Genomic DNA, 11,553 nt, shown 5'->3' on the forward strand with positions numbered 1-11,553 from the left:
AAAAACACTTTCTTCTACCAACGAAGCAGAAATATTTGTATATCTATAAATCATATTTGTGATAATACATGAAATTTTTGTAGATCACCTTTCTATATATCTTTTCCAGTAAAACCATTTACAAACTCGCAGGTCAAAGAAATGATCTATTACCATTTTAACCCCCAAAAAGCACCGGGACACGAATTGATAAGTAAATAAAGCGATTAAGGGAGTGTTCGGAATTAGAATGTTCTAAAACAGCCACTTTTTGTGATTTTCTTTAGAAGGGAAGAAAGAAACGAATTTGTTGAATTTTGAGGTATGATTTTGTATATAATTAACGAATACAAACAAATTTTTTTTGAGTAAAAAGAAAAATTATAACAGATTTCTAAGCCTATTTCATTAGCTGCACTTTTCAATCGGCGGGAAAGATCCACATCGTAATTCTTGACCGTAATTCTAATAATCTAAATCTAAATCTTGAAGTTAAAATCTTCTGTTACAAATTATGAATTAGGCCTATTTATAACTTATGCTAATCCCATACGTTATAAAATCTTTGCCAGTGCGATGGAAAACGCAAGGCTAGGCATCTTGAAAATAAGTGCATTAGAAGAGGCAGGAATTCTTTTAGAACGGCCATCCCTTACTACAAGAATTATAATAGCAGCAAAAATATATTATTAAGAACTTCATAATAGATTAAATAATAATGATTTAATTAAGGGAATTATTTGCTTTTACCCCTTGTATTTTGAGAGGGCTATGAAAAAAGTACATCTCCTTCATGAGGCTAATGAGAATACTTCCTGATATACATTGCCACATTAAGAATCAAATACTTTCCAATCAGCTAGAACCTCGGCGAGGCAGCCAGCCACGGTCGTTAAAGCCCAGAACTGAAGACGACGCGTCGCGAGGCACAAATAGCAGAGAACGAGAAAGTTTCTTTTAAAAGAAATATACAACAGGCAAGCGGCCAGGCCCCCTCCCACTTGCGTGTGCTGTGGATGGATGTACTTTCTGGGAGTACATGGTTAAACGTGCTTGGTGTTACGCACACAGGGGCCCGACGATCAACTCGCACAACACTGGTCTACTGTCATCCCGCCCGTGGAGGTTTTAGCCGGTAAGAATCCGGCACTACCTTCTGCCCACCTGCGCTAGGGTGGTAAGATGTCTATGAAGAATTCCTCCACGTAAAAAAAAATTTTTTTTTATTATGAAAGGAGAGACGTTTAACACTCCCGTAGACAAGGGTGGAACACACATATAAATGGTAAGGCACTGTCGCCTTTCGGCGGCACTTACCAGATCTTTTTTGAAGGACCGCGGAGGGATTCCGCTATGCTAATAATTTTATGCTAAAAATAATTATTGGCATATAATAATTTTTGGTGCTAATAATTTCTCCTTTTGAGCATTGGATTTCGAAAAATATATTAGACGCGAATCTAGATGTTTGATCCATTGACATCGTGTAATCAAAAACGAAATAGATAAAAAAATTTGATATACAACACAGTATTACTGAGTGAATTTACTCTATTAATTACTAAATTCCAGACTTGAACAACATAATCATAGGCAAAACTTGGATACATACCGGTGGTTAGAAGGTGGCGCCTATTGACATTCTGAATCAAGTTCAGTAATCGTATTTCTTTGACTGATGAAATTAAAGATGTTATACGAGTAGCGATAATACCGTAAACTGTTTATAATTTAATTAGACATAATGTTACTTATAAGATTGTAAAAAATTTCTATTTGTAAATTGCTTCGTTAATTATTTTGTTTTACTTTATTTATATGATCATATATTACTTTATATCCTTTTATTTCATTTTATGTTTCTTTATCTCCTTTATTTATTTTATTTCATCAGCATAATTTTCTTTAATCTGTTCTATCTTTTCTAATAATCTGTGTGTTTGTTCGACGAACCGCGGGGAGACGTAGTCGCTAGGAGAGACGTCAACGGGAGTCGTAAATTCCCGTTACGATTATAACAATCGACACCACGACTTGATCGATCCCCTGATTTCCGTTGAGATAATAGCGGTGATTGAGTTCGTATAACACTGTGATTCACAGAATTATAAACTATATATATTTCCAACATTTAGATTACACTGTTGAGCATAGATAGATAGATAATCACTTATCGCACGAAGATACGATAGATATGTACGTTAGAGTAGGGCTCTTATAATTGGATTTAATGTATTAGTGGACGTAGCACTATAAGATATGTGACGGATCGGTATCAATAGGACGCCGACAGATCGAGCCGCGGGTACCAACCGCCAACACTATAGAGGGCTACGACGACAACGAGTCTATCGGTCTAACTCGCTAGCGGTCGAATATACGAGCGATTGATATAAATACCGCACCTAGCGAGACGCCCTCTACGTCTAAGGCAGGGACTACCGGGCATAGCCTTACTGACGAGTCCACCGGTAGTTCCGGGACGAAACGCAACTCTCTCTCTCTCTTCTCACCCGTCACATACTTGTCACCTAAGTGTCGGAAGTAATCTTCCCACATTTGCGTTGTGATTTTGTGTCGCGGCGGTACGTATACTGCTGACAACTGCAGTTGGTTGCTATTAGTCTGTACGGTAACGGTGGTTGCTTGTATATGTTCCTTACTGACCTGGCTGTGTAGGTGATGTTTAATGTCGTTTTTTATGACTACTGCCGTCCCTCCGTGTGCTTTTCCTGAGGGATGTTTGGTGTCGTATATGGTGTGGTGCGGTATTTTTATGTAGCCTTTTATTGTGGGGTGTGTTTCTGAGACGAGTATGTCACGGTGACTGTGGGAATGCAGCGAAAGCATAATTATATCTCGCATACCTTAGCCATCAAAACAGTAACTAAGCAGTAACGGAATCCCTATGGAGCACGGGATCATCGGATTTGTCCATGCCATTTTAGGTCAGGAAGTGAGGGCAGTGTACATTGCCTCGGATTGGACAGACGAAGGTTGGTGGACTAGGAAGGGTTTTAACCGCCCTCGATAGAAAGTTGCTAGTAGGAAGCATCGTACGTGAGAAAAACTAACTTTCCCGTGTCAAGCCGTCGTAAACAATCAAGCCGTAGTAAACAATAGTCTTTGGAAACTGATTTAGAAAAGAAATTTGTTGGGTCTGAAGGACCTTAGCACGCAAGTGACTCAGATTTATGACGGGTGCTTAAGGCTATTGAGGGTACGCCGTACAGACGAGCGGACATCTGGTGCCCGTCTGGTCCGCGGTGTGTGACCTGGGCCAGGCAGAGAGTCGCCCGGCGTAACACTGTGAGTACTGTAATTTTAAAGCCATTGGTTTGGATTCATTATAACTAATATTTTATTGATCTGCAGCATTTCAGTCAATATCACACCATTATGTTATTATTATTATATTATATTATTATATGGTTATTATTATATTACAACTGTTTTCTGAATAAACGCTAAAAATGGTTCACATTATGCAGTTGTTTATTGAAATCATTACAAAGTCTCGCAGTATCTAAACACACAACGCAACACTGAAAACTGTCGGAAAATAGCAACATTGCTGTTAATGATATTAGCATAGTCGTGTGTGCTATGTGTATGAACACAAGCGTCGGACGCGTGTATCAGCTGGTGTTGCTATGAGAGTGGTTCAGACAGGTGATCGATGTCAGCCATACAATTCGGATTTAAGACTCAGACTGCGGATTTCAGCGCAGCCGCGTAAGGCGCGGCTGTACGGCTAAGAAATTCCATCTTTAGACGATTGTCAGACGTGTACTTACATATGTTTAAGGCGGATTCAATATTTGAAAATATTTGAAAATCAGTTGGAAATAAAATTTTCAGAATTAAAAGACAGACGTATTGAAAGTATTGATTTTTTATTGCGAACGAAATGTCATTTAGATATGTTAAACCTTACACATTAAAACTGCAAAGGAGCAACTCGATTACAAAAATAGTTTCTGAATTCCATTTTCATGAAATGAGCAATTCACGTAAATTATATGATATGCCATTGAAAAAAATTCCTAACTTTGACGTCAAAAAATGATCGATTTGATGTGCAATGACCCTTATTGGAAAACAGGAGCATGTTTCTTCAATGTTTCAGTTATGCAAATGGGCGTGAGCCATACCACCATCTGATACTTATACTGTCTTTTCTATCGTTACTTAGTATACTATCTGGCACTTCGAGACTGAAAAAACTGATGTTTTACATTTTCTTCCTGTGATTCTTGTTTTCCTTTATTTGATTTAATTTAGTCAGCTTTTCGTAACAGCCTATACCTACAATTGTAACTAAGCGTACAGGTAATAATACATAGATAATAGCAATAGATAATGAAAAATAAATAATAAATAAATAGGTAATAATGTATTAATTAATTGAATGCTTCAGATAGAACGTTTTAATTTTATAAAAGGAGCGAAATAGGACATTTTTATCAAGAAACGACTTGAAATCATATTATTGAGATATGTATAATTTTATGTGCTAGACTAGGTTAGCTGCGTAGTAGCGATGCATGTATGTGAATATCAGAGTGTGCAATCGTGTGTGAGCGCGGCGTCTCGAAAACAAAGAAATGTAAACTGTTGAGTTAACAGTCTGGTATAGAAGAAAGTGCTGAGACGCGTGCAAGTGTGTATCGATGAATATCACTGAAATCGTTTATCAAATATAAATTCTAACTGTAAATTTAGTGTTCCTGAACCATAATTTCGGCTATTAAGATCCAAAATTCTGAAGATGTATTTAATTAGTATTTTTAAATATACGTAAACGCCAACATAGTAAGGAGAAAACAAAGAATAGAAGTGAAAGATAGAAAAATTTGTTATGACATTAGTGGTTTCAACATATGTACGTGGTATGCAATAAAATGTCCTATCGATTTTTAAAGGTAGGACCATTTAATTTATGACACTTTGTATTAGAACATTATAAATTGGTAAAAACATCTAAAAAAACAATTAGAGTAAATAAATCATGCTGTTTCTAGATCCCTACAAGCTGCATAGGATTTTCTGACTTTGTTTAAAAGGTTAAAAGTATGAAGAGCTTGAAATATTTCGACTAGTGGAAAAAATAAAAATTATTCCCAAAATTCTTACGAGGGAAGTTATTTAAAAAAAAAGTTAACTCTCCTTGGCAATAAAGAAAACCTACTAAATTATAAAAGATGTTTTGAAAAAATTAAGTGATTAAAAAGTATTAATTTTCGAGTGTTCTGTTTACGAAAAATCATTACAAATTATGGACTTTAGGTTTGGTTCGGGGCGAGGGTAACACGCAAATTGAAAGCTCTGTGGAAAAAGTGAAGTGTGAAGGGAAAAAGGAGAAGGAAACACAAAGTGACATGAAGAAGTTAAAATAAAGGGTGAGCAGACGTGGAGAAAGTGAAAGAAAAGGGAAAAGAAGACAGTAACGAGAGAGAGATGCAAATAAGAAAAACTAGAAGAGAAGAGGTTAGGAAGTCGGAAACACGGCAAAAGAAGTAAGGTGGGGAAACGACAGATGGCGACAAACAGTGGAAAGTCAAGGAACACGGGTAAAGCGGATGATAAGGCAGATTTCAAAAATACATTGGATAAATACAGCTTGTGAGAAAAATAGACACCTGCCTGGGAGAAAGGAATGGAGGTAATGACGGAAAAAATGGTGGAGGTAATGATGGAGAAAATAGAAAGAGGATTTGAAACAATGATAAAGGAAATAAAAGGTATATTCGAAAAGGAAGTAGCGGAGATGAAAAGGGAAATGAAAGCGGAAAGAAAAAGAAGGGAGAGAGAGAGAGAGAGTGAGAGAGAGCGAGAAGAGTGTGGAAAAGGGAAAAGAAAGAACTATTGGGCAGATGTCAGAAGAATCGAAGAGGAGAAGGACAGGGCAGAGAGAGAGAGAGAGAGAGAGAGAGAAGAAGAAGGAACATAGTAATCAAAGGAGTAGACTGGAACGAAGGAAGCAATGCAGAGACAGTAAAGGAGTTCATAAGAGAAAAAATGAAAATAGGGGCAGAAATAGAAAGAACACATATGATAAGGATGAGGGACAAAAACACAATAATAGTGGCGACGATGAAATCAATAGAGGAAAAAATGAGGATAATAAAGGAACAAAGCAAATTGGGAAAGGAGGTATACACAGATGACGATCTGACAAGAAAAGAAAGGGAGCTACAGCAACAAATAAGAAGGATAACTAGATTAAGAAGGGAAAAGGGCGAAGATGTGAGGATAGAATATAAGGAACTAAAAATAGAAAACAGATGGTACAGGTGCAACGAAAATGAAGAGAGGCTGGAGGAAGAAAGAAAGAGAGGGGAAGAACAATGAAAGTAGGGGAAAAGGGGGGAAAGGGGGGCTACAAAGGGGATGAAAATGTGCTTCTGGAATGTAGCAGGGTTGATAAGTAAGGTCAAGGAGATGTGGAAATATTTGAAGAAATTCGACGTGCTCCAGCTCACGCACGGTTACAGAGACCACTGATTAGTAGTAGTAGATTTACTGCATTGGCAATTAAATGATTGCGGATTTTGTCAATACCACCCAATGACAAAATCCGCAATGATACATCTATCGGAACAAGACCTGATATTTTTTACACGGCAAGTAAACTGTCACAATATAACCGGAACTCATAGCAATACATTTGACCGTTGTGAGAAGGGTATGTAGATACTTAAATTGTAATTGAAAATCAGTAGACGCCAGTAGGATGGGAAAAAAATTTAATTTGTAGAAAGGAAGAGAGAAAAAAAGATTAGACAAGATCAAGTTGTGCTTTATTCGTTTTACAATAGAATATGTCTGCAGAACAGCAATGAATATTTTAGTAATAGCATTTTACAATTAATTTAAAGATATCTAATACAAAAATTGAAATGTACAATAACGTAATAGTAAAATAATTAAGAAATATGATAAATACAGATATGTATGTATAACATTTTGTATGTAAATTAATTTCTAAGAAATGGACAGGTGCTATATTTTAATCTTTCAGTTTCGACAAAGAAGATAATTCTTTTCACTAACTTTGCAGGAATTCCAATCAGAAAATAAAATAAAAAAGTATACAACTTTCTATTAACTTTCGAAATCATTTTAAAAACAATTACAAATAACATATGAGTTGTACGAATAAAAATAGTTACATCCGAATCATTATCCACGCTAAACCCTTATTTATTTAGCATCAATTCCAATTTTTCTCATACAAAAGGAATGTCACGTGAAAGTATTTAATGCAAAGAGTTTAATTAAGAGTTTCCACGCTATTGACCATTCATTTTCGTACACGTTCGAACGTCCCTTGTGATAGGCTCTTCTTATTATTTTATTTACATCGTTCTTAACAATATGAGTAAAAATAACATAGAAAAAATTAGTTATTGGTATACTACTTGTAGCAGACTGCAGAACTAAAAAAAAGGCAGAAAATAGCGTGAAATTAAAAATTTTGGCGGGTTTAAAAAAATGAGTTTTTTAAAAAGAAAAAGTAGACTTTAAGGTGCTATAATAAACTTTTTGACGAAATTTCAGGGCACTCAGGATCCTCTCCTTGCATCTTAACACTACTCTTACTACAAGAAATATAATAGCAGCAAAAATATATTAAGAGCTTTATAATAGATTTAATAATAATACTTATAATTAAGGGAATTATTTACCTTTGCCCTTGTATTATGAGAGGGCTATGAAAAAAGTACATCTCCTTCATGAGGCTACTTAGAATACTTCCTATGATATACATTGCCACATTAAGAATCAAATACTTTCCAATCAGCTAGAACCTCGGCGAGGCAGCCAGCTACGGTCGTTAAAGCCCAGAACTGAAGACGACCCGTCGCGAGTTCGAATCTTCGGCATAAGGAGTCCTCCCCATCTAAAAAGGGACGGAAAAACCAAAATTTCTCTTAGAATATACAAACCGGCAAGCGGCCCGCCCCGCCCTTGCGTGTGTTCTGAGTGTACTTTCTGGGAGTACTTGGTTTTCAAACGTGCTTGGTGTTAAGCACACAGGGGCCCAACGATAAAAACTCGCACTGGTACACTGTCCCGTTCGTGGAGGTTTTAGCCGGTAAGAATCCGGCACTACCTTCTGCCCACCTGCGCTAGGGTGGTAAGATGTCTATGAAGAATTCCTCCACGTAAAAAAAAATTTTTTTTTATTATGAAATTTTTTGTAGTATGAAAGGAGAGACGCTTAACATTCCCGTAGACAAGGGGGAACACATATAAATGGTATCACTGGCGAATAATCTTTATCAATAATCGACATGAAAGTAGGTGTTACGCCACGATGCTTACCACGCGCTGTATTATCTAACCGTCGCTCGCGGCCCTACAGTGTCGCAGGCAGACCGTCTTATCTGCCCGCCGGATCATATACAATGTATCGACGGACGTGTCACGTAATTTTTAGAGTTGGTTGGTGGAAATAAAATATAGTTGAGTCGTAACACAACAATTAACTTTGTTTTAATCAACCTTTATTCTGAATTCACCAATCACAATGTAACACGCACTGAATTAGCATAAATCACAATTCACTCCAACCACGTTATGTAAGACTTAGTTACAACAATACATTAAGTATGCGACTTATAAGGGTAGAGACCGATATAGATATGTTGACTATTCTAAGGATACAGAATAAGTGAAATTTACTGACGATACTGTGTCTGAGGAAAGCTAGGGGTGGCTGTATCTAAGGACACGGGACTATCAGATTTGTTGATGACAATTTTGGTTAAGGAAGTGAGGGCAGTAGACACCGTCTCCGATTGGATAATAGGACGGTTGGTGGACCAGGAAGGGTTTTAGCCGCCCTCGCGAGAAAGTTGCCAACGAAACATACCAGATGTGGAGAAAACCAACTTTCTAAGCTAACACATGATAGACAATAAACGTACAGGGAAATTTAAGGCAGGAAATACTCGCTTGGTCCGAAGGACCTTAACTATAAAAATACCAAGGCCCCTGGTGGGCACTTAAGGCTATTGGGGGTGTGTGCCAAGGATATGCAGACATCTGGATGCCATCCTGTCCGTGGTGTGTGGCCTGGTCTCTGATGTGAATTGACGTTACAGACGCATAGTTGTCGCCAAGCAGCGAGCCCTAGAAACGTCGATTTTTGTCCGTAACGTTTTCGACACAAGAAGAGCCATACGTGATCGAGGTCGAGTCAACTTTGTGTAATTTATTCATCATATTATTGTCAAATATATTATTTTATGTTCACCTGTTAATACAGTGTTACTTCATTGAACCACCTCTGTTATCTTAATCGAAACAGGGGAACGACTATTTCGCGGCGTCGATTAACAGAATCGTTTTCCTAGCGATCGCGTCTCTCCGCGAAAGGTCGTAACAGTATAAAAAAGAACATAGTCGGACTACATGCCGTTGAATAGGGGGGGAGGGGGCAGAATTATAAAAAAACCAGGAAAAGCTAGAAGAGAAGGAGAAAAGGGAATGAACAAGCGAAAGTGTGGAAAAATACCTGGAGGAATTTAAAGACTGGACCTGCAAGGGAAGAACAGTAGAGGAAACGTGGACTGAAATCAAAAAGAAGATAAACGAAGCAATGCCAAAGAAGAAAGTGAAGATGAGGAAATGGGGTATGGGGGAGAAAGCGTGGTACAACAAGGAGTGGAAAGAAAGGAAAAGAGAGATGAGAAGGGAGATGACAATGTTTATGAACGGAAAATGCAGCAGAGAAGCGCTCATAGAGGGAAAAGAGAAAAGAAAAGAAAAGAAGCAAAAGAAAGCAACGGGGGAAAACGGGTTAGAAAATGAGGTACGAAAGTAGGCACCGAAGGAAGTGGGGGTGGCGTTATGGGAGTTAAGGGGGGGCTAAGGTTAATTCGTACAAAAAAGGCATGTTTCTGTGAATTTTTTGTGACGACACAGTTAGATTCTCTTTATTAAAACCAATAATACACTAAAGTATGACATTCGAAGTATATTGTATAAAATTTTCACGGACGTGTCTCGGAAAAAAGTAGAATTGCGGTGCCTCTCGTAACTTGGTGCTGTATCATCTGAAATCAAAAAATTAAAGTTCAATCGTTAGGAAACATTTTTCTCCAGGTAACGCTGGGAGGATTTTTCGAAATTTTAATTTTTCACTTTTTTGGAACACTTTGAATGGAAAAACGCGATTTTTTGCGAAAAAATCGGATAATTTGTTATTGTAAAATAAAAATAATTAACAAATTTGAAAAAACTCTCCAGCGTTACCTTGTAAATTATGTACAGAAATAGTGTTCAAACGGGCACCGAGATCTGAGGGGTAAGATTAGGTATTATATAGAGAGCGAACCATCTGCCGGGTAACAATAGCACACTCGAGTCGGGTAGGTATTAAAATCCTACATGTATGAAAATACTCGTAGGATGAAAATACTTTGTCAATTTTGCTCCAATCGACTTGAAATTTTGATACAATATTCTTAAGATATTATGCATTCAATTAAAAAAATACAAAAAAATTTTAATACCTCCCCCCCCCCCTTAAGGAGAATATGGAAATAGGGAGGGGGTACCAGAAGATTGGAAAAAAGGAGTAATAAGTCCGATATGTAGGAAGGGGGACAAGAGAGTAGCGAAGAGCTACAAGAATGGATACAGCATACAAGATCTATGCAGAGATACTGGACGAACGACTGAAGGCAGAGATTGAAAACAAACTGGAAGATTCGGATTCAGAAAAGGAAGAGGAGTGACCGATGCGGTTTTTGTGATAAACCACATCATATACAAGCAGCTAGGTAAAGAAAGAGGGAAATTATGTGCCTGCTTTGCGGACTTAAGAGCGGCGTTCAACAGACTAAACAGAGAGAAACTGGAGGAGAAAATGAGGAAAATGGGGATTAGCGAAAAACTAACCCGAAGGATTAAAGCGATATACGAAGAAACGAGGAATGTAGTGAGAGTCAAGAACCGCGACACAAGGGAATTTTGGACTGCGAGGGGAGTCAAACAAGACTGGTAGAAAAACTAAGGAAAGGACAAGCTGGGCGCATAGTGGTAGGAGAAAGAAAGGTATGGTCACTAACATATGCAGACGATATTGTGTCGATGGCAGATAGAGAAGAGGAGCTAAAAGATATGCTAAAGAGATTCAAACAATTTTTAAAGAAAGCCGAATTAGAACTAGCCGAATTAGAGCACGGAAAAGACCAAGATACTAGTTTTCGAAAAAAGAAGGAATAAAAGGAGACAAAGAAAAGGGAAATGGGGAGAGCAAGAATTAGAAGAAGTGGACGAGATAAGATACCTAGGGTACATGCTAGAGAAAAACGGCAGTGATGAGAAACACATACAAGACAGGAAAAAGAGAGCAACAATAGCAACGAAGAAAACATGGAGCCTGGGAGAAAGAATATTCAAACAGGACTACGAGAGGAGAATGAAGATGTTTGGAGCAGAGGTATGGGGCTGGGATGTGGAAGAAAGACTGAATAGAAAGAAGATATGTAAAACGGATATTAGGTATGACAGCACCAAATCATATATATCGATAGAAGAATGCAAGCTAATAGAAAT

General features: G+C 37.6%; 1 protein-coding gene, 1 non-coding gene and 1 pseudogene across 2 annotated transcripts; all 3 read left to right on the forward strand.

Moving 5' to 3' along the window:
* Positions 1-1,200: 1,200 nt before the first annotated feature.
* Positions 1,201-1,308, forward strand: LOC112213506. The gene has a single exon (XR_002947389.1). It is a non-coding gene; the product is annotated as a U6atac minor spliceosomal RNA (small nuclear RNA).
* A 4,498-nt stretch (positions 1,309-5,806) lies between these two features.
* Positions 5,807-6,436, forward strand: LOC112213505. Its single transcript, XM_024370277.2, has one exon. The coding sequence runs from the start codon at positions 6,001-6,003 to the stop codon at positions 6,331-6,333; it is 333 nt and encodes a 110-aa protein (XP_024226045.1). The 5' UTR covers positions 5,807-6,000; the 3' UTR covers positions 6,334-6,436.
* Positions 6,437-8,183: 1,747 nt separating this feature from the next.
* On the forward strand, positions 8,184-8,266 carry LOC112213507 (annotated as a pseudogene).
* Positions 8,267-11,553: the final 3,287 nt, after the last annotated feature.

Source organism: Bombus impatiens, unplaced genomic scaffold, assembly GCF_000188095.3.
Source record: "Bombus impatiens unplaced genomic scaffold, BIMP_2.2 scf_0714, whole genome shotgun sequence".
Classification (NCBI taxonomy): Eukaryota; Metazoa; Arthropoda; class Insecta; order Hymenoptera; family Apidae; genus Bombus; species Bombus impatiens.